This window comes from Thermothelomyces thermophilus, chromosome 5 (assembly GCF_000226095.1).
Source record: "Thermothelomyces thermophilus ATCC 42464 chromosome 5, complete sequence".
In the NCBI taxonomy this organism is placed as follows: Eukaryota; Fungi; Ascomycota; class Sordariomycetes; order Sordariales; family Chaetomiaceae; genus Thermothelomyces; species Thermothelomyces thermophilus.
In genome coordinates, this window is record NC_016476.1 from 1,987,777 (window position 1) to 2,011,575 (window position 23,799).

At 39.3% G+C, this 23,799-nt stretch overlaps 2 protein-coding genes across 2 annotated transcripts; one reads left to right on the plus strand and one right to left on the minus strand.

Annotated features, from left to right (window-relative positions):
* The first annotated feature begins 19,712 nt into the window (after positions 1 to 19,712).
* Positions 19,713 to 21,188, plus strand: MYCTH_2308471 (uncharacterized protein). The gene is made up of 2 exons (XM_003665058.1): positions 19,713 to 20,213; positions 20,278 to 21,188. Exons 1-2 carry the CDS (start codon positions 19,813 to 19,815, stop codon positions 20,876 to 20,878), a joined length of 1,002 nt encoding a protein of 333 aa, XP_003665106.1. The 5' UTR covers positions 19,713 to 19,812; the 3' UTR covers positions 20,879 to 21,188.
* Positions 21,189 to 21,559: 371 nt separating this feature from the next.
* Positions 21,560 to 22,525, minus strand: MYCTH_2144720 (uncharacterized protein; the record flags this gene model as incomplete). Its single annotated transcript, XM_003665059.1, has 3 exons — positions 22,376 to 22,525; positions 22,032 to 22,308; positions 21,560 to 21,985 (listed from the first exon to the last, which is right to left on the minus strand). Exons 1-3 carry the CDS (start codon positions 22,387 to 22,389, stop codon positions 21,560 to 21,562), a joined length of 717 nt encoding a protein of 238 aa, XP_003665107.1. The 5' UTR covers positions 22,390 to 22,525.
* Positions 22,526 to 23,799: the final 1,274 nt, after the last annotated feature.

Below are 23,799 nucleotides of genomic sequence, written 5' to 3' on the forward strand. Positions count from 1 at the left end.
AGCTTCTACTACTTATAAAGGATAGGTTCTAACTTTAGGAATGGTAGCACCCCTAATCGTGTAAAGCGCTATATACAAACTGCCCTGCTAGTATAGCCCTTGTACACTTACTATATAAGTATAAGCCTTGCTACTCTAACGTCCCTTCCTTATGTTTTCGACTTCTCTCTCTCCTCCCCTCTCTCTCCATTACTCCCTGTTTCCTTAAATACGCTTCTCATCGCTAACGCCTCTCTGATCCTCATTTTGCCTAAGGCGCCTGCCTGTCCGACCTACCCCTTATCTTCCCCTCTTTCCGGTAGCAGCGCTACTGCCTCAAACCTATATACGACGTCTTATATAATATAGTCCTACCTTTCTCCTTATTATTAGTGACTGCTTTTCCCCTAAGCCCTATATATTACGACTTACTAAGCTAGACCTTTAGGCCGTTAGGCTATTCTCGCCTATTTAGATTACGATTATCGTTCGACTTTTATTACTATAACTCCTACTTAAGTTAGAGCTCTAGCTATATATAAAAGTTGTCTTTTCCTTTACTCTATTAGTAAGTATACCTTCCTCTATCTATAAGGAGCTAACTCTTATACCTACCTTATAGGTTCCTTACCTATATAAATTATAATAGATATCAAATCTAACCAGTTACGAAAATGCTATAGGTATTAGCTATATCCTAAGGTAGACCTACTAGAAGGCCTCCTCTTCCATAGTATATTTTCGAAGATATCTACCCCTAAAGATCGTATAATCTTATTAGGCACGTTCGGACCGATTGCTAGTATAGCTATAGTAGGGCCTATGAGAGATATATTACGAGAACTAGTATATTCGTGTCCTAATTTAGCTAGAAGTTATTTCCCGGTTATATACTACGACTTAGCCTATAGTAGACGAGGGCCGGAAAGGCCGAGCTAATGATAAGCCCTTAGTGACATAGTCTAATTAGGATAGGTTCTAATGAGAAGGAGGAAGGCAGTTCTACCATAGTAAAAAAAGGTCTAAGTAGGCAAAGGGACAAGGCGTATCCTAAGCTAATATAGCGTCTCTAGCATTCCTACTAGCCTATAATTATAGTATAGGAAGCTATAGCACTAAGTAACATCTATAGACTCCTATTATATAATAGGCAATCCTTGTTATAGTTATATTAATGTTAGAGCAAGATACAGATTATAAGAAGGCAGGTAATAGTGCTTCAATAATAATAGTTACATTATATAATAGCTTGGTAAGAGGTCGCCTTATAATTAGTAGTTCTAGCTATAAAATGACAAAAAAGGAGGGGAGCTAGCTTATATAGAAGGCTAGAGAAAATAGAGATGACATACTTTGCATTATAGTGGCTAAGCCGACCTAGATAACGTTTAGCAATGGTGTAGATTACGTAGTATCAAAGTTAGGACTATAGATCCTTTGTAATACAAGGTCTTGATAGTGCTCTCCCTCCTAGCCGACTTCTTTTCGTCTCGGCAATTGTGTGATTAGTAGAGGCATGTAGGACCAGTAAATTAATGTCTTGTATACTCGAAGTAGTATATAACGAGGCATTTTACGGCTAAGTACGTTCTTTAAAGAGTCATTACGATTAGCAAAGCAGATTAGGAGTTAGAGAAGGCTAGGTCTAGCTTATTATTAATACTATAGCTAAGTCTAATTATCTATATATAGGGATATATCCTATCTATTCCTTAGTACCTAGGAGTATAAAGGTAGCTAGCTTCTATATTAATTCATTTCTAATATCGTTTTCCTTCTAGCCTTAGGCATTATTTTATAATTTAATAATATAATATTACTAATAGTATTTTTATTATTATTATTAGTCCTATACCGCTATACTAATAAGCATGCCAGAGCCTCTCTAGTTATATATAAAGGAAACCATACCTAATAGGCCAGATAAAAACCTCTATCCCGCCTCTAATGCCTAATCTGGAGTACCAATATACTACAAAGAAAAGGAGAAGTGGCTTAAATAGCCCTATAGAGGCCTTCCCTCCCGGTCTAGCCTCCTTAGGAGGCGGTATTCCGGGAGCCTCCCTAGGTCCATTAGCCACTATAGAACCCTCCTTACCAAACGATGGTTACGGGTCCCTATACCCCGTAGAACGAGGTCTAGGTCCCTTTGCGACCGTATTTCCTAGGATTCCCACGTTCGGCTTCTTGGTAGGTTCGGGCACTATACGACTAGGTGCTCTACAGTTTCCCTCCCCTAGCCACAGGCACAGTAAGGGGTACTGACCCCCGGGACTTAAACCCTAAAAAGGAAGTCACAGAGGCCAATAGCCCCTATACGGGCCTATACTAGTAGGGAGCTCTAGGCCTTTATTAGGCCCTAGTACCTTTATAGGCCTTCCCCTATAAAAACCAGGCACGGAGGGTCCTTGTCTGACACGCGCTATATCCTCCTGCCGGCTTGGTCGGCCCTCCACCGGTTGCTCTAGCTAGCCAACACGGCCAGTTCCGTAGCCCGTAGCCTTCTTTGTAGGGTCTGTAGGGGGGGTTAACCCCCTCTACAGCCCTCCTAAACCCACTGCCGGACCGTCGACCCCGCTACTTCCAGGGCTGTAGGCTTCGGCTCCCAGCCCCTCGCCCCGGCCCTCCTCTTCTGGAACCTCTGGCTTAGCCTATTACAGGCCTGTTGGATGAGGGCCCTCGCAGGGACCCGGGAGGCCCCCGGGCCTGCCCTAGTCTGTAGGAACGGCTGGTTGAGTTTGGCTTCGAAGTCGGCTAACCTCTTGTTAAGATAGAGGTCAAGGGGCGGCACCTAGGCTTCTGTTTCGAGGCACCGGATAGGGGTAGCCTTATAGGCCCCGGTAACCACTTGAAGGGCCCTGTGTTGGGCCTTCGATAGCTCCCTAGCAGGGCCTTCTGGCTTACCCCCTGGCTTGGTAGGCTTGTAGAAGTTCGAGGCCCTATAAGCTAGTATTACTAATAGTATTATAGTAATAATCTACCTTGATTATTAAATCTTTTATATTCTTACTATAGTAAATTTTAAGCTTATAAGTTATAGTCTTCTAGCTTAAACTCTCCCCTCTTTAGCCATCTCTAGAAACCCTTTATATTTACTACCTCTGCTATTAATATAGAATATAAGAGGTTTATAACTTAATAGTACTAGGATATTAAAAAATAATAGGATTAAAACTTTTAAGAGTGATTAGTCTAAATATAATACCTTTAATAAAGGCTAACTTTATAAAATAAAAGAATATAAAATATATGAAAGATAAAGACACCCTAGCTAACTTTAAGCTAACTTTAGTTTAAAGAGAAAAGATATATACTAGAGAATAATAAAAAACTCTATTAGATAAAGAAGTAAAGACTATCTTAGATTATAATTACTAAGCATTTCCCTAGGTATACTATTAAGGCTATTAAAGTAAGATATTATACTAAGCTTAAGACTATTAATCCCTCTTAAAATAGGGCTTAGTAATTATATAATTGCTCTTAGGCATCTATTATAATAGCTAATAACCTTAGTAAAGAGGAAAAGTAAGAGGTAGAAGAGACTTATTATAATATTAAGCTAAATAATGATAGTATAGAGCTACTTATAAAGTAGAAAAGTAAGGAGGTAATATAGAAGCCTTATTAGAATATAATAGAGATAGAGGCGTTTAATAGGTATAAGCGCCTTTATAGCTAGGTTTATATAGATATTATTTAAGATTTACCTTAGCTAGATAATAACCTTTATCTCTAGATTATAACTATTATTTACATTAAATAGCTCCCTTTTCGGCTAGCAGTTTATATACTATATTATTTAGGTAACAAGGTAATATTAAAAAAACAAAGCTAAGTTAAAGGTTTATAGAGAGTATATTACTATTACTATAGATATCATTACTAAAAGAACTAGCTTACTACCTTTATATATAGACTATATAAGGTTGTTAAAGTTTTAGAAGGTATCTTTACTAATAATCGGCCATAGTACCTAGGCTTTAGTGGCTATAGTGCTTTGCCCTATTATACCTTATATTGCTTTTAGTGGCTTCATTCTATTAGTCAAATTTAGCGGTAAGCCAGTTCTTTTAATAGCGACATCCGTACTTAGTCTTAGTCAAGGTAGTTAGTAACAATACTCTATAGTCTAACGCTTATATATAGTGTTCAATTCGTGTAAAGAAGGGCCTACGCTAACGCCCTTTCGTACCAAATAGCTTAGATACAGATATATAATAGGGTTAGAAAAGTATTTACCTACCTACTTTTCCTACCCTCTAACTCTAAAGACATATAATATATATAAAATAGGGCCAAACTACTACCAAATTAATATTATAACTACGGCTATTTTAGTACTTGATTAGGCCACCTTATAATTAAGCCAAAAGATCTATCCTTTTCCCTATATCCATAGTTAAATTAACTAGGAATTCAATAGGTATTTGGCTCTAGACTTCCTATAGTATTATAGTTATCTAAGCCACTATCTTAATCCGATACTATCTTTTAAAGATTTTTATCTTTGTCTAGCACTAGATATTTTCAATCAGACTAAGGTCTAGGCTCTATAGTAGCTATTGGAGTAGCCAAAACTTAGTAAACCTTAATAGCCCTATTTAATAGTTAAATAAACCTCCTATAATAATATATTACCTTATCTTCTTATAATTATACCCTAGACCTATATATTAACCTAATAAAAGAAAAGAAGTATAGTGTTATAGGCCTAGGCTTTACCTAGGCTAAATAATGCCGGGCTTTGCCCGGCAACGGACCGGACCCACCCGGTAACAGACCGGACCCACTCGACCCACCCAAGCATGTATGATTGGTCCACGAGACGTTCGTAGGTCATTCGTAGGGCGTACGGTCAGGACCCGCTTAGGACCTAACCCGGAGCCTAACCAGGCCCTACCTAGGTTATACACGTATATACTAAAAAGGCACTCCTCTATATAACTCCTATATTCTTCCTCTTTTTCCTCCCTAAGGTAATCGAATAAAACATTATATGCTTATCTATAGTTATTATAAGGCTAGTATATTATATTTCGACTACCTTCCTTATTAGTAGTAACTCCCTAAGGGAGTTATTAATAATATAGTTATAGTAGATTTAGGAGTATATAGGCCCTTAGGCTTAGCAGAATTATAGGAGCTTGTCTACTCCCTTTAAGTAGTAGTAGAATAGTAGAATACTATAATTAATACCCTCTAGGTATCCTAAACCTAACCTAACCTAACCCCTAAGTCGGCTAGGGTACCCCTTAAAGCTTAACGGCCGTAGCGGAAGCATCTCCTAACCGGACAACCTTTTGACGGTAAAAAGGAACTCTTTATAGTATGGAAGAGTATAATAGAACATATCCTTATAGCTAATAGAGATTTTATTGGCTCTAACTATAACTAGTAGGTCTTTATCTAGGGAAACCTTATATACTAGGTATAGACCTAAGTTATAGCCTACTATAAATCTGTAGGCCCGAAAGTTAGATACGATCTGACTTAGTTCCTCTAATATCTCGAGAGTATCTTCTCTAACCCTTATAAGAAGATGGTAGCCTTATTAGAACTAGAATTCTTACAATAGAGAGATAATAAACCGTTTATTACCTTTATTATTCGATTTAAGGCTAAGCTATCGAAGGTAGGCGGCCTCCTTTGAAGTGACGAGCTATACCTAATTAAATTATAATAATATATCTCTCTAAAACTTAAATATATAGCGGTTAGACAAGGAATTCCTTAGGATAACTATATAATAGTAGTCAAGAAATACTATAAGATTACTATAGATCTTGAGGCTCTTTGCCTTGGTGATAAGTATTAGTAGATATAAGGGTAGTAGGTAGTACCTAAACTATGGAGAGAGAAGGATATAAATAGAGATATACCGATGACCGGAATTAACTCGTTACGTACTAACTTATAGAGGAAGGGACCTAATAAGGACAGGGCAAGAAAATGTAAGGGTAACGCCCTATAGGTAAAATAGGTTAGTCCGGAAGTATATACGGCCTAATAGGTAGCTAGAGTATATATCTAGTATAGGTAGAAGGGTCATTTTATTACTAAATGTAACTTTGCTCCTACCTTAAGGCCGGTATAGTAGAACTAGTTAAGAACCGATATCAATACCTTAGAGGCTAAGGATTAGAAAGAAGATAATGACCTATCTAACGAAGAAGATAGGGAGTAGGGAAAAGAGTAACCCCTAAGCAAAGTCTCGTAAGGGGGCTAGAAGACTATAACTACCTAAAAGACAAGTTTATAGAGATTAGTAAAAGAATAAATAGACCTCCTTTTCTTATTCTAATCTTCCTTAACTCTATTAGCTTTATAAATACTCAAGTAGATAGTAGATGTTCTAGCTATAGCGCTATTAACGAGAGAATATACTAGAAGCTTAGAATTAAATAGATTAGTTTACCTACTATATATATCCTTAGGACCGTGACTAGGCTATAACTAGACCGGAAGATTACTTAGATAGCCTATATTACAATAGATATTAATAGCTAGAAGAGCTAGGCTACGTTCTATATAGTCCTAGGACTCGTATATAACATTATACTAGGCCTCCTATAGATAAAATACTAGGAGGTTACACTGGATATATATATAGGTATTCTCAAGATCGGAACGTAACTAGGATTACTTATCCACAAGATCTCTTTATAGCCTAGATAAATAGGTGTCACGAGCCAACCATATACCGTAACCCGGTGGGGCACAGGAGGCTGAATGAGCCACCAATCAAGAAGGGCACAAAGCGAGGCTGACACGGGATCGCTAGGGAGCGCAGGCTACCACGGGCGAACGATTGCCAAAAAGGAAAAGATAGCAGAGGATAGCTAGCTACCAAAGGCAATCCAAGGGCAGGATAGAAGGGGACTACGAGCAATCGGCAGAAGTATATATATATATAGATAGCCACTTGTTATAGTAGACTCTAGGAGTTTACTAGTAATAGTAACTTACAATTACAGTACTTATACCAAGCATCATTAACTATTGTAAGAGACAACTCTAGTGTTATTATAAACCCTTTAGCTTTACCGAATCCCTTAGACGACCTGTACGTTTATCCTGCTTAACCTACCTTCGTCTGAACCCTTTTAGAAGAAGTCTAAGTTAGGTTTGTTACATATTGCTATTACTCCCTTTGTTCTGTCATGGTTTAGGACGAAGGTAATTTCGACCGTGATATCGATATGACTACTAACGTTACGGCCGAATAGCTACTTGCCTAGCTTGGTTAACTCTATTAGCGGATCTAGGAGTTAGACTAGAGAGATAAGGCTGTTTAAGCTTAGATCAAGGAACTTAAGAATGGTAAAAAGCACTTGTAGAAGCTGGTTAATAAGGCCTACGCCAAAATCAAGGCACTCGAAGGCGCTAAAGTAAGCCGTATTAGGATCGAACTACCTAGTAAATATAGAGGAACTAAGGAGGATCTTATAGAATTCCTAACAAACCTCCGATCCTACTTTTGGCTTAATGACGACAAGTTTCTAGATAATAAAGCTAAAGTCTTCTATATAGCTATAAGACTAGAGGGTAAGGCATTTAGATAGTTCGAGCCTATGTAGAATGACTATCTTATTAAGGAAGATAAAGATGACCGAGACACGTTTATATAGGTAGTTTTTTAATCCTATAACCATTTTAAAGAAGAGCTTTAGAAGGTTTTTAGCGATAAAGATAAGAAGATTTATATATAAGAAACACTTGCTAGTCTCTAATAGACTAAGTTAGTAGCCTTCTATGCTATATAGTTTAGATAGGATATACTTAAGTCTTAGCTTAACGATAAGGTATTAATATAACTATTCTATAATAGCCTAAAGGAAAAGGTTAAAGATGAACTATATAAGTATAACTAGCCTAAGACCCTAGACGAATATATTATATAGGCTATTAGGATCGATAATTGACTCTATATATAAGAGTAGTAAAAACGAGGTTAGATAAATAGAACTATAGTTAAGGCTAATGATAAGAAAAAACGAGCATACGTTAGTACCTTATATAGGACGTATCCTAGAGCTATAGATATAAATATAGCATAGAAGCAGGACAAGAAGAAGATAACTAAAGACAAATCTAACGTTATCTATTATAACCATAGAAAGAAAGAATACTATAAACAAGAATATTAAAGCCTAAAGAAAGACTAGAAACCAGTCTCTAGAAAGGAAATTATAGCTATTAACGAAACCGCTAAGGATATTATTAAGGTAATAGCTATAAGCTACGAAAACAGGGATAGCGACACGGATAGTCTCGGACGTAATAGCGATAGTAAAGATAAATAAGTACCGTACTCCGAACTAGTCACTATAGACCTAGAGATAGGTCTTGCCGAATAGGACATGGTAGGAGAATATATACTACTAATTTCGATTCTCCTAGCTTTAAGGTAGTAGGGTTTTATAGTTACCTAGAGGTAGGATAGATTATAGACGACCGACACCTAAGGAATCGAAAGACCTAGACCTAATGTTCTATTCTTCTAGGAATAAATCAAATAGTACTATAATAAAGTTTTCCGGCTTAATATAGAACTATATAAACAGGATAGACGCTTGATTTAACTTACATAGTAGAGTGATAAGATGAGGGACAAGATAAGGGAACTCTAATATATTATAGGAACTATTAAAGGGGAATAGCCTATGATATATGATAGGCCCGATAGCTATACCAAGTATTTTGACGATTAGCAACTTAGCTACGATATATAGAACCTAGAGTACTAGTTTATATATACAAACTATAGAAAAGACAAACGTATATAGGAAAACTACTAGAAGAAATACTCCTACCTTAGCATTAGAGTACCTATAGGAAACAGAGCAGCTGAATTGCTCTGGAAAATCAAAGCCTATGATCCAGAAGGCATTATGGTAGTTCTAAAACGAGCCTAGCCTAGGTACTGCGGAATAGGACAAGACATATAGGACTTGTACTAGAGTAACGATTACCTCTACTACGTAGACGAAAAGAGATCGCGAATTCGGGAACTTTAGATAAAGCTATAGTACGTACGATGGAAAGTAGAACAGACCTAATAGTAGGAAGCTATAAGCACTTGATGGCTTATAGAAATAGGCACGATCGACGAAGCTATTATTAGCTAGATAACCGAAGAGGTTAGCACTGACCTGGGAAACGGGTCAGGGCCCTTCGAGGGGCCCGAAAATCATTAACGCTCATATAGCGGAGAGTAGTAGCGTAGTATAGGAGGAACTAGTATAAGAGACTACTATATCGAGACCTCCTAGTAGAAATATAGGAAATCGCTACAATCTTTGGACGACGGCGGTAAGATAAGCAATTATAGATAACAGCATAATAGAAACAGCACGAAATGCTCGTACTAGTAGATAGTAGAGTAGAGATAAACCTAATTTCACTAATACTTATAAATTAGCTATAGATACCCTAGAGAATAAAGTAGAAGTATAGTATAGTTAAAGGGCTATTTCCGATGTAATAGGTATATAAGGAGACTAAACTAATCGATATCACTATAATAGGAAAGACTATAGTAGTTATATTTAATATTATGGATATAGGTAATAATAAAGATATAATATTAGGGTTACTATAGTATAAAGATTACGACCTAGACATTAGCTAGAAGAATAGTAGCTACCTATAACCTCAAACGGAGTTATATTTAACTAGCAAGATAGGGAGCGTATAAGGATCGCAAGTAGACGATGCTTAGGGGAAGGCATATCCTATAGATCCACTATAAGAGATAGATAGTGGTAGGCAGACCACTACAGACTCTAGAAGAAGCGGCATAACAATACCAACGTTATAATAAGAGGAACAAGCTAAACCGCTAATAGCTATTCTCTCTGTTAACGAATATAAAGCACTATAACTAGAGTAGTAGGTTAAGACAGAAGAAATCGCTAGTATCGCTATAGACAGAACCAAGTTCGTATACTATTAGAGAACCGAGAGACGAGACAAGACTAGGAAAGTACCGAAGGAATACGAAGGACACCTAGCATTTGAACCGAAGTATCTAGAAGGATTACTAGAACACGGCCTATAGGATTACGAGATTAAGCTTAAGGAAGGAGCATGACTAAAGTTCTTTAAGATCTACTATATAAGCTAGACTTAGAACGAAGAACTTAAGCGATATTTAGAGGAGAACCTTTAAAGAGGATATATCTACCTGTCGACATTACTAGTAAGCTACCTAACCCTATTTATACCTAAGAAAGATAGAAAGCTATAGTTATATATTAACTATCGGTAACTTAATAAACAGACTATGAAAAACTAATACCTATTACTACTAATCTTATAGCTCTAAGATTAGTTAATAGGAGCCTAATATTTTACGTATCTTAACTTGCTATCGGCCTATAACTATATATGGATCAAAGAAGGCAACGAGTGGAAAACGGCCTTTAGGACACCCTATAGTTACTATAAGTACCTCGTTATGCTATTTAGACTTATAAATGTACTAGTAACGTTCTAAGCCCTAATTAATTAAGCTATCTAACCCTTTCTCGATAAATTTACGGTATATTATCTTAATAATATACTTATCTTCTCTAAGACAATGGATAAACACTAGAAGTATATAAAAGTAATGCTAGACATGTTATACACGTATAAGCTATTAGTTAATAAGGAAAAGAGTAAATTCCACGTTAGAAAAATGGTGTTTTTAGGATATAAGATATCCCTAGGACAAATTCGGATAGAACCTTCAAAGGTTGAAGCTATTAAGAATTAGCTATAACTAACGTTAGTCACAGAAGTACGAAGTTTTATCGGATTTACGAACTTCTACCAGATGTTTATTAGGAACTTCGGAGCGATCGTACGACCCTTATACGAACTTATTAAGAAGAACGCTAAATTCTAATAGGAAGAGTAATATAAGCAAGCATTTATATAGATCTGTAACGCCATTACTAAAGATCTAGTACTAGTGCTACTAGACCCTAAGAAGCCATTTGAGGTAGAAATAGACGCTTTAGACTACGCTATCAGGGGATAGTTAGGATAACGAAACGAATAAGGGAAGCTATATCCTATAGCCTTCTTTTTAAAGAAGCTCGATAGACTACGTCTTAATTATCTAATCTATAACAAGGAACTACTTATAATTATCGAAGCTTTTAAGGAATAGCGACTATACCTTAGCGATACGATTAAACCAGTATAAGTGTATATAGATTACAAGAATTTACGATACTTCGCGACGATGAAAGAGCTTAATAGACGATAAATACAATAGGTAGAATTCCTTATAGAATTCAATTTCGAGATCCGTTACAAGAAGGGCAAAGAGAACGTATAAGCGGATGCCTTAAGCTAATAAACGGATTATATGGAAGGACGAACGGAAACAACGCCACCGTTATTTAAGGAACGAATAGACGGAATGCTATATCACGAAATATAGATACCTATAGAAGATGATTTACTTGACTCGTTCCTAGAATATTATATAATCTTTTGGGAAGAAAGGATTAACGAGATATAATACTAAGTAATACCTAGACTAGTAGTATCTAACGAAGTGGAAGAAAAAGATAGGAAACTCTAGTACCGAAGCAAAGTATATATCTATGATAGGGATTAATAGCTATAAATAATTCGAGAACTCTACGAATCGAAACTCAGAGGATACAAAGGAGTTACAAAGACTATTATATAAGTCAAGAAACACTACGACTTTCCACAGTTAACGGCACGAGTTAAGGAAGTCGTATAGAACTATAATATCTATAGTTAAAGCAAAACGGCACGGTACAAGCTATATAGGCTACTCTAGCCACTGCTAATAGCTGACAAACTATAGAGTTTAGTTACAATAGACTTTATCACGAAGCTACTAGAATCTAAGGACATAGCTATAGGAGTAACCTACGATAGTATTCTTACTATAATAGATTGCCTAACTAAATAGGCATACTTCTTCCTATATAAGGAGTCCTAGATAGCTAAACAGTTAGTAGACGTGATCTATCGGCAAGTTACATTAGTACACGCCTAGCTATAAGAATAGATTACCGATAGAGATACCAAGTTCGTATCGAAGTTCTAGCAAGCATTAATGTAACGATTAGGCGTTAGTAATAAGCTGTTAACAGCATATTACCTATAGACTAACAGACAAACAGAGTAACTAAACCAAGTTATCGAGCAATACCTCCGTTCTTACGTCAACTACTAGCAAGACGACTAGGTTATACTATTACTAACAGCATAACTTGCCTATAATATAACGTCAATAGAAACGACCAAAGTTATACCGTTCTTTACGAACTACAGATACAAAGTAGACCTTAGACAAAGACTAGAGGTTACGGTGCCAAGAGCAGTAGTTAAAGCGGAACAAATGTATATATTATACGAGAAGCTTAAAAAGGAACTCGAGTTTATTAGGACTAGAATAAAGAACTACTACGATAAACATAGGCTTAAGGGACCTTACCTAGAGAGGGGAGATAAAGTCTACCTAATCGTATAAAACCTGCGAACTAAACGACTAAATACGAAGCTAGACTTTAAGAAGGTCGGACCCTTTATTATTAAAGAACGAATTTCGACATCTAACTATCAACTATCGTTACCATTATCTATATAACTATAGACAGATGTTTTTTATATTTCACTTCTCGAACCAGTACCAAAGAACGCTAAGGTTGCTATATATATTAAAGTAGAGGACGAAGAGAAAGAATAGGATATTAAAGAAATTCTAGATTTATATATTATTAATAGAGAACTATAGTACCTAGTTAAATAGCTTGATTTTAGATTAAAAGATAACTTATAGGAACCTATTAAGAACCTGAATTACCCTAAGAAACTAGAGCAGTTCTACTAATAGAATCCTAACTAGCTATAAGAACTAGCTCCAAAGCCTGTTCCCTAATAGAAAAAGAGGGGAACCTGCCAGAATTAGGACTAGGATCTAACCCGATCGACTCCTAATCGAGCACGTCAAAAGCACCTAACGCCTAAGCCTAACCCGCGAAGATCTACGTCTCTGATATCGGTAGAGGAGTATCTAGTTCTTCCTCCTCCTCTAGACAAGCTATACCACGACGAAAAACTTCGGTACTACGATCGCGTAGGGATTGCTATAAACGACATAATCGACTTAAATGGCTTAGTATCTAAGTAAGTAATACCTTGGTCTTAGCAATCTCTCTCGAAACCTTCTCTTGCTCTAATAAATTTGAAAGGACTAAGATAGTTAGTAACCTAAGACTACGAAGAAAAATAACAAGGAACCTATAGGTATCTGTAACGTTTAGACTATTATACTTCTTGCCTATATAAATATAGTTTTGACACTTGTTTAAACCTTCTATTACTATATAATGCTTTTATAGCTTCGCATTCTAATAATGCTTACAAGGTATAGTAACCTTATAACCCTCTCGTTTAATCTTAATCGTAATAGCGTATCGTTTGTATTTAAGATTATAATAATTCCTAGGAATATAATTAGCTATAATAAAAGGAAGTTAGCAAAAGAAGGACATTACCTACTGGAAAAAGGGGGTGTTAGTAGTATTTAAAACAAGTTATAAGAAGCTTTCGGGTCGAAAGCCCTAAAGAGGGGGCATCGTATCACAAGCCAACCATATACCATAACCCGGTAGGGCATAGGAGGCTAAATGAGCCACCAATCAAGAAGGGCACGAAGCGAGGCTAACACAGGATCGCTAGGGAGCGCGGGCTACTATAGGCAAACGATTGCCAAAAAGGGAAAGATAGCAGAGGATAGCTAGCTACCAAAGGCAATCTAAAGGCAGGATAGAAAGGGACTACAAGCGATCGGCAGAAGTATATATACATGTAGATAGCCACTCGTTATAGTGGACTCTGGGAGTTTACCAGTAATGGTAACTTATAATCATAGTACTTATACCAAGCATTGTTAACTACTGTGAGAGATAACTCTAGTGTTGTTATAAACCCTTTGGCTTTACCGAATCCCTTAGATAACCTGTACGTTTGTCCTGCTTAACTTACCTTTGTCTGAACCCTTTTAGAAGAAGTCTAAGTTAGGTTTGTTATAATAGGAATCTCCTAAATAATAGGTATAGTCTTTATGGGTATAATATAGAAGGTATGGAAAAAGAAAACTTCTAATACCTTCCTAGTTATTAGCATCTAGAAGATAATAACTATCCTAGAATTAAGACACTAATTTGACAGAGACGGCCTAGGAAAGGGGGGTACCTAACCCGAGCCTAGTATAGAGTCAGAGGTTACCTTGCTAGACGAACTTCACGACTTTACTAACCTCTTTAATAAGGAGAAAGCTAGCGGACTCCCTCTATATTATAGTATAGCCGACCATTATATCAAATTAAAGGAAGGCCTGGACGGAAAGATTCCTAAACTCCCTTAGGGACCTCTCTATAATATGCTATAAGATCATTTATTAGAAGTCCGAAAGCAAGTCGTTGACTTACTAGATAAGGGATAGATCTAAGCTAGCTCCTCTCTAGCTACTACCCCTATCCTCCTAGTGAAGAAAGTAGACAGAGGATGGAGGTTCTATATTGACTATTAGGTGCTAAATAAAATTATAAAGTAAGATTGGTACCCCCTTCTACTTATTAAGGAAACGCTTTACTCCCTAGCTAGAGCTAAGTGGTTTATAAAGCTCAATATCTAGGCGGCCTTCTACTATATCTAGATTATAGAGGACTATAAGTATTTAATAGCATTCTAGACCTGGTTTAGCCTCTTTAAGTGGCTTATCTACCCCTTTAGACTTATAGATATACCTATAACTTTCTAATGATATATTAATAATATTCTTGGCCTAATACTTAGAGACTTTGTAATAGTATACCTTGATAATATCTTAGTCTATACATTAGGTAGTAGAAAAGATTATATAAGGTAGGTAAGGGACGTACTCTAAAGGCTATAAAAAGCGGGACTTATACTAGATCTTAAGAAGTACGCGTTTACTATAAAAGAAGTCAAATATCTTAGCTATATTATAAAGGTAGGGGCTTAGGTTTGCCTAGACCCTGAAAAGCTAGCCGCTATCCGTAAGTAGGAGGTACTATATGAGGTTCGGGGAGTATAGAGTTTCCTAGGGTTCGTAAACTTCTACCATGACTTTATCCCTAACTTCTCCAAGTTAACTATACCCTTAATACGGTTAACTCGTAAGAATACCCCATTTTAGTAGGGGACTAAGGAATAAGAGGCCTTTAAAGCTCTTAAGACGGCCTTTATATTAGAACCTATCCTAATATAATAAGATCCTAAACAGGAGACAGTACTCGAGGTAGACTACTCTAGGATAGTGTTAGGAGGGTGCTTATTATAACGAGGAGAAGACAGGGTCTTATATCCTATAGCCTACTATTCTATAAAACTATCTCCGGCCAAACAGAACTATATAATCTATAATAAGGAACTACTTATGATCATCTTATATCTAAAGGCCTAGTTAGCTAAGCTTTGTAGTATTACCGCCCCCTTTTAGATTTTAACTAACTATAAAAACCTTAAATACTTCTCTTAGCCTCGTTTAATTAGCGAACGGTAAGCTCGATAAGCTGAAATACTCTTTCTCTTTAACTTTAAACTTCGTTATTGACCGGGATTATAAGCTTCCTATCCTAATGCCCTATCCCGCCATGAACAAGATTACCCCGAGGATATATAATATATAGTATAGCTCCTCCCTACTATTCGGATAGATACGACCGGTACCTTGTCGTTACCTAAAATATACTACCTGCCGAAGGGGAGTACTATTTTTACGGACGTATAGCTTATAGCCTTATAGAATAAGGGAGTTATCAAGGATAAACATTATATATACCGGCTCTAGGCTATCCGAGACAGGGCCCGAAAATTCCTAAAGAAGGCAAATATAGTATAGACCTGGATTATAGATTACTCCCTTAATATATAGGGCGCCCTTTAGTTCCAGGGTAGACTTTAGCTTCCTATATAGGAGCTACTTATAACTACTATTCTTTAATATATCTATAACTCCCCTATATTAGGCTACCTAGGGAGGAATAGGTTATTCAAAATGCTCTAATGGGACTATTATCGGGACTTTATATCCCTGGACGTAAAGAGATTTATAAGGAACTATTATATATGTCGAAGGGCTAAGGTTTTACGTTAACTATAATAAGGACTCCTCTAGCCCCTACCTATTATTAACCGCTTCTAGAAATAGATTTCTATCGATTTTATAGTTAATCTCCCTATATAGGATGAGAATTCGCCCTAGTACCTTATAGTAATTACCGACTAGCTATTAAAATATATCTAGCTCGAAGCTATATCCTTAATAGGAGCCGAGGTATATATGCTCTAGTTCTAGAACATATAGTAGCGGTTTTACAGATTTCCGATATGAATTATTACTAATTGTAGTTCGGACTAGCTTAGCCAGTTTTAAACTACTCTCTATAAGACTATTGGAATTGAATAGCTACTATTAATAGCCTATTATTTATAGATAGATAGAGGTATAGAATATATAAATCAAGAGGTATAGATTATCCTATAGACTATAGTTTCCTTTGCCTAATATGACTAGCCTAAATATCTACCTATATACTAGCTCGCGATTAATAATCGTAACTTAATAATGACTAGGATAAGCATAAGCTACCTCCTCTATAGTTACGATATAAGCCTAATATAGTTTACTAACCTGCTAGACGCTCCTACCTTAACCTTATAAGGAAGAGCTACTAACTTTTTACATTACCTAAGAGAAGGTATAAAATAGACCTAGGCTACTATTATATACGTATAATAGCGCTAATAAGAAAACACTAATTGTTTTTAATACCTAGCTAAGAGATTTAAGGTAGGAGATAAAGTATAGCTATCCTTATATAATATTAAGATTAACTACCCTAGTTATAAACTCAACTAGGTTAATACTAAGTATAAAGTAATTATAGTACTAACGTTACTAATAATAACTTTAAATATTCCCTATAGCCTCTACCCTACCTTCTATATTAATCTTATTAAATATACTATATCTAACCTACTACCTTTATAATATATATTAGATTTCTAACTAGACCTAGTATTAGAACTTTCCTAGGAAGGACTACTATAGGAAGAATACAAAGTAGAAGCGATCCTTATAGCTAGGAATATAAGGGGGAGAGGAAATCGGCACAATATACTTATAAAATAGAAGGGATATAATACCCTAACTTAAGAACCATTAGAAAATCTAGAAAATACTAAGGCGCTTAACGCGTTTAAATAGGAGTAGGGAGACGTATATTATAATAATAGACTAATTATAAACAGGAGGTAAGGAAGGGTATAAAAGTAAACGATTTAAAATTTTCGTATATACGGGCGAACCTAGGGCAAACAGGCGGCAGACGCGTATAGACGTGTTATAAACGCGCTAACCTACTAATTATAAAACAAAAATATAATAACTAGCGCGTGCTATACGCCTACTCTACGAGTTCCTCCTTAAACTCCTCCTCCTCCTCCTCCTCCTCCGAGACGTTAGCAGGCTCCTTGTAGTCACGGATCGGGCACGCCACGCGGTTGATAGGCAAGGAAGAGCGGTAGTTACGAGAGCAGCCGAAGTTAATTAGCATAGGTATAAGGTATATAGAGGCGTGCGAACGGGTATAGGAGGCAGGTAATGGTGTGCCTAAGATATAGGCAATAAGGGTGGTATTAGTGTTGACTAAAGTCGATATATTCTCATTTATATACTATATCTGGCGTAGTATATTATTATTCTATACTATAGCGTAGTATATAAGCTACCTAATAGTGTATAGGGTAGGGGTAGGGGTAGTAGTAGCCTAGATAATATTATTATAGTAGGTAGGGGTATAAGAGGTAATAACTAGGCTTAGGTTGTTAGTAAAGTAGTAGGAACTTATAGCCTAAATAGGGGAGAAGGTAGTATAGCTAGGGGAATAGTTAGCCTATACGACCTCTAAGACTATAGAAAATAAGTATACTAGTATAGAGAATTTAGGCATTAAGATAGCCTTATAGGTACCTTAGGTAGTAGTCTTATAGTAGGTAGGGAAGGTAAAGGTAGTACTAATATTATAGTAATATATAATTTTTCTAATACCTATATATAAATAGGGGTTATTAGCCTAGAGCTATAGATCTTAAATATAAAGGTTATAAATAGTATAGTAGGTTATATAGGAGGTACTATAGCTAGTAATATATATAACTTGGTTACTATATAGGAGGTAGTAAATATAGTTAAGGTAATACTACTCCTTCTTAGGTAGTAACTTAAACTCCTTATTAGAAGAGTTACCTTTAATAGTAAACCTACTAAGGGAAATGTTCTAGTTCTTATACTATAAGTAAAGGACCGGTCAAGGTCCTATATAAATATAAGGTAACTATAATTAAAATAGTAAAGGGAAAAAACTTATATAATAATCCTTATTCTTATTACTACTAGGGTAGTAACTATTACTACTACTACCAAGCAAGCTAACTATAGTTAATATCCTAAATAAATATAAAAGAAAAAAAAAGGTCTTATAGACATAATATAGGTATAGGTAGTAAGAAAAATATAATATAGAGGGAGGGCAAATAAGAAGTAGGTAGAGGGAGCGTTAGTTAAAAAGAAGGAAGAAGTAGGAGGAGGAGGGAGAGAGAGGGGATATTTATACCTACTCGGAGGTAGGGCTGGGAGGGCATAGGCGGAACTCAAAATAAAGACCGGGCCTCACACGTGACTCACCGGCACGTATAGGTCTTGTTACCACGGTGACACGGGGCGGGCCTACCCGGTAACCAACCCGGGAAGGAGGGGGTATATTATAGGCCTAGGCTTCACCCGGGCTAAATAATGCTAGGCTTTGCCCGGCAACGGACCGGACCTACCTGGCAATAGACCGGACTTACTCGACCTACCTAAGCGTGTATAATTGGTCCGTAAGACGTTTGTGGGTCGTTCGTAGGGCGCGCGGTTAGGACCTGCTTAGGACCTAACCTGGAGCCTAACCGGGCCCTACCTAGGTTATATATATATATATTAAAAAGGTACTCCTCTATATAACTCCTGTATTTTTCCTCTTTTTCCTCCCTAAGGTAGTTAAATAAAATATTATATACTTATCTATAGTTATTATAAGGCTAGTATATTATATATAGTATAAAGATCTAGTTAGTATATTTTAAATTAGTTTAACTAGGTACCTTAAGGTAGAGTAATATAAGTAATTTAAGGATATCTATTTAGTTAGTTATTATATATTATAGAAGGTATTAGATAGCTTAGTTATCTAACTTAAAAGATCTTCTAGATCTAGGCTTTAATTAGAATAGCTTGTTAGCTCTATTAATAAGGTTACGTTTAAGTTTTGATATAGTATAGTTAATAGTCTATTTCGATTAGCTAGTATAGGCTATAATAGTACCTCCTTTTAATCTAGCTAAATAGAGGCTGTAAATTAGGGATCTCTAGGCTTCTGTAAGTTCCTAGCGAGTAGTCTTTGGTCTGGGAGCTATTTTATAGTATTGAAGAGGAGGTTGAAGATGGAAAAGTCGGCGTAGCCGTCGTTGAAGTTGAAGAGGGGTAGTTAGTTAAGCTGATTTGGAAGTGGATTTCCAGGGTCGAAGTGGGCAAATACTTTTCTGACCCCACTGTAGTTAGCGTGCCTAGGCCCTTTAGGCTCAGTGGCTCCGGGCAAAATAAATTCCATCCATCCATTGCTCCATGACCGACCTAATAGCTGGAAACCCTACAACAATTCCAGCAACTGGGCTGACTGCCCCTAACTTGAAGCCATCCAGCACGCGGACTAGCCCACCGTAACGATGGAGCGCGTCATTGCGGCCCTCACAGCGTCTCAGATATCCAGATTCTTTTCTGCAAACGGCCGTCCGACGCAGCAAGAATGCGACAAATTAGCTGAACGTATCACTGGACAGCCTGCCATGCCAGCACCAGTCCAGGGTGGAAGCAGTTACACCGTCATTGCCGGAGACTACGTTATTCAATTTCGAGCACCCAACGCCGTCCTTAATTTAGAGTTCCTCGGACACGTCGAAAAGGCCTATCATGGCTTTATGCCATGCCATAGTGACTCGGGCACATTTGGGGAACTCTTCGTCTACAAGATGCGAAACGTGGGAGGGGTCTCCTTGTACCTTGCCCGGGGCAGTTTATACGAGAATGACTGCTTCCTCTTGCGAGAAACAATAATGGATTTTGCTCGGTCAGTATCTCTTCCGGCGCGAACACAAGAATCTTTCCCAATAGTTGACTTCTGCCGGACGCAGATTCTTTGCCTCGGCATGGCATAAGACCCCAATGGCGATTCCATTGCCAGACCGCCGTTTGTTACACTGCAAGTACACGTCTCAGCTCTCACAACTCTCAGCGGGACTCCCGGAGCGCTTTCGCTCCGTGCTGAATCGGCTCATCCCACGCCTCCGGTATATCACGGCCGTCGAGTGGCCACTCGTGCCCAACCACATCGACCTCCTTGAGAACAACATCCACGTCGACCCGAGCACAGGCAAATTGACGGGCATCTGCGACTGGGCGGGCACAGAAATCAGTCCGTTCGGCATGTCACTCGGCGCAGTCGAGAACATGCTCGGGATTCCAAAATTGGACAGGGAAAGCGGACGGACTGACCATGTCTACCATGCCAACCATCGGGAGCTCCGTGGCCTGTTTTATGACGAGCTGTACAGCGCGATAGGATCCGTCTCTGACAGGGACAAGGAGCGTATTGAGGACGCTAGATTGGTTGGCCTCTTCCTAACCAATGCCTGGCGGTATGACGAAGCCGGCAACCAGCTCCCTGCCGGGGAGGAAGAGCATGGCTTGCAACATCTCGATGCAGTTCTTCGGGCCACCTGCGATGAATATTGATGGTGTGAGGACTGCCCACCAATGAAAATGGCGTTCCGTGTGGTGCAGTTTCCTGCCCAGAGCTACATCGTCAGTTGCGCGGCACACACCTCGGTTTCTTCGTCGTGGCCAGTTTTCCCCGGATTCGTCAGCCATGGCTGCGGCCCAGCGAGAGCAAGCTGCTATTCGACGGGAGCACCGTTTCGGCGACGCCAGGGCGAAGACCCATCGCCCACGTCCTCTCTTGGACAGATGCTTAACCGGGTTGGGGCTGGTTCTGAAGGCGACGATGATGAGGTCCGAGATCCTGGTCAACAGGTGGCAGCCGGAGCCCCTACTGCCGATGACGAAGCTTTATTTGCAATGCTTACAACAGGGCTGTCAATGCCTTTGTTCTCTGGGTGGCGCCAAGCTTCTCTTCACACATTGGGGCCCGCCCAGCCAGGCTAGAGGAAACGGGGCAGAATCAGGTATTTTATTCATAACTAATTCCCGCTTATATGTTAAGTTGCTAATAACAGACGCAATAAGAAATGAATGAGAGACGACGAAGATATGACATTTGAACCACGCATAGGAGCGTCATGGGGCGTAAAACGCGATAACATCATCATGATATAGGAAAATCATACTAGCAAGAAACATGATAGCCTCAGTCCAAACAAGGATGCCAAATGAGGCATAGACAGGACCACCGCGTACTCAACCACGGAGGATTGCCATGCCGACCAGCTTCTGGACCAGAAGGTTGGGGGTAACATCCTCGCTGCTGTCGACGTGAACCTTGTGCGTCTTGCTCCCGTGGGGCTTCGTTGCCTCGTTCCAGTGGGTTCCAGGCGCGGGCTTGTCGGGCGACGAGTCTCGCGGCCCGCCACGGGAGATAGGGACAGTCCAGGCCGTGGGGACCAGGCGCCGCTCTTTGCCGTCTGCATCGACGAGATCCTTGACGGACACGCTCAGAGTGAAGGGCACACCGCCCTCTCCCCACTGGACCTCGATCTCGGCCGTGACTGAGTCCTTACGCCTGCGAAGGTCGGCGAAATCACCGAGCTCGAGGGCGACCATATCAGCGAGCTTGTTCTGCGCAACATGTGCGGAAAACTCGACGAAGAAGGCCTCAGGGATCGCCTCGATGGTGATGGGCAGAGGGCCCTCAGCGAAACTCGAAGGGGACCAGGCGGCCGTCGTGGAGCTTGAAGAAGGTCGGGTGAACCCTGTTCAGGTCGACATCCTCGATTGGAGTGGCGTTGGCCCACTTGTAGCCCGTCTCGCCGGCATCGGTCTCGAGACGGATGGTGGTGTCGGGCAGCATGGTGTGGCGGTGCAGGGAGTGGTTGCGGAATTTGTCGCCCATGGAGTGACGGTCAATGATGCGTAGCAGATCGCTGATGTTCCCAGGGATGTTCGTCTGGAGCTCGGTCCGGTTCGTAATGTAGGCAAGTGCGTTGTACCTACCAAATCCTTGGTAAGCGAAGGGACGGGCGGAATATGACCCTATCGGTATATAGATCGTCTTACATTCTGCGGGACATGTCCAGCTAGGCCATGTCAAGAGGCTTCCCAAGGCCTGGGATGTTCATTGGGTGAACGGAGACAACAGCTATAGCAGCCATTGTATAGGGCAATGCTTGCTATAGAGAGTATAGGTGGCTTGAAGTGAAATTGGATACGATATTTGGCTGGCAGCTTGGAGACGTTAGTCCGACGATGGTAAAGGACCTGTTAGATGAGAACTGTCTGGCGTTTAAATACTACCCTCGGGGTGTCTTGGGAGACCGGAATAGAGCAGATAACTCATACGTACTTCACGCGAGCTTCACGCGACATTTACACAGACGAGGCATTTTGCGAGCCCCAAGGGAGATGCACTGTACAGAGGATGGTCTGGAGCATGCTGCCTAAATCATGCACCATTTTGGGTAACCGAGTCCAATCAGTCATGGGCATTGATGCGCCTTGCTCGGTGAGACTGCATCGCCTTTTCGGTGCTCAAGAATCTTTCATGCAGGCGCAGGATAAAGGGCGGCTCCTCTTGATTGGCTGTGGTGTGCTGTGTGCGGGCCAGCTAATCGGCGAGGCTGTGAAACGACAATTGTGGTGCCATCGAGACCCTCTTCGGGGAACAGACCATGCTTAAGAATTCCCTTTGCCTGATTTATTGTCCACGTCATGGGGTGTGCACACTAAGCAGCAATACAACGGTCGCCATGGAGAAGCTGGCGGTGTGATGTCTTTTCGCTATCCACAACGTGGGTGTACTATAAGACGCGCTTGGTCTGTTTAGTTGTTGCGCGATGAGCAAGCAGGTTTGTCCCGCCTATGCGCGTCCACAACCACGCTCCGCGCTATAGGCGATCGGCTAAATATTAGCCGACCCTGTCTGCACCGATTGGCGGGATCAGGCCACAAGGGGTCCCGGGAACGCCAGTCCTTGTTCCGATATGTTTGGAACATGACGTTTTTGCTCCCGTAAGTCTGTTCTACGCGCCTGCCATGATCCAACGGACATGAAATTCAAGTAGATCATTTGAGACGCTGCTATATGTTCCTGCGTGCTCCTGTAACAGCAGCCTATTCTCGACGTGCCTGATTGTTCCTGCATGTTTCCAGGTATATCTGCAACTCTGCAGGCTATGATAGCGCTCGTCCCGCCTTTATCTTATATAGACAGGGCTTCCAATTGTCCTGCCATAGGGGGAGAGGAGTTTATCCGTTTATTCCTACATGCTCCTACAAAAGCAGCCTCATTTTTGACATATCTGATTGTTCCTATATATTTCTCCTAATTGCTTTGCCCCTAGCTATTTAAGCCAAGGGCTTTACTATAGGGGAAAGTAGTATATTAGTAAGGGTAATACTAATAGTAAAAGGTAACGTTATCAAGATATTAATAATATATATAAGGTTATAGAGGTTGTTCTATACTAGAGATATGATGATCT

What these genes read in the sequence shown, in the direction of transcription:
- MYCTH_2308471 (XM_003665058.1), top strand. Translation starts at nt 19,813, where the DNA reads ATGGAGCGCGTCATTGCGGCCCTCACAGCGTCTCAGATATCCAGATTC. An exon ending in ACAATAATGGATTTTGCTCG is followed by an intron (nt 20,214 to 20,277) that starts GTCAGTATCTCT and finishes TGCCGGACGCAG; the next exon opens with ATTCTTTGCCTCGGCATGGC.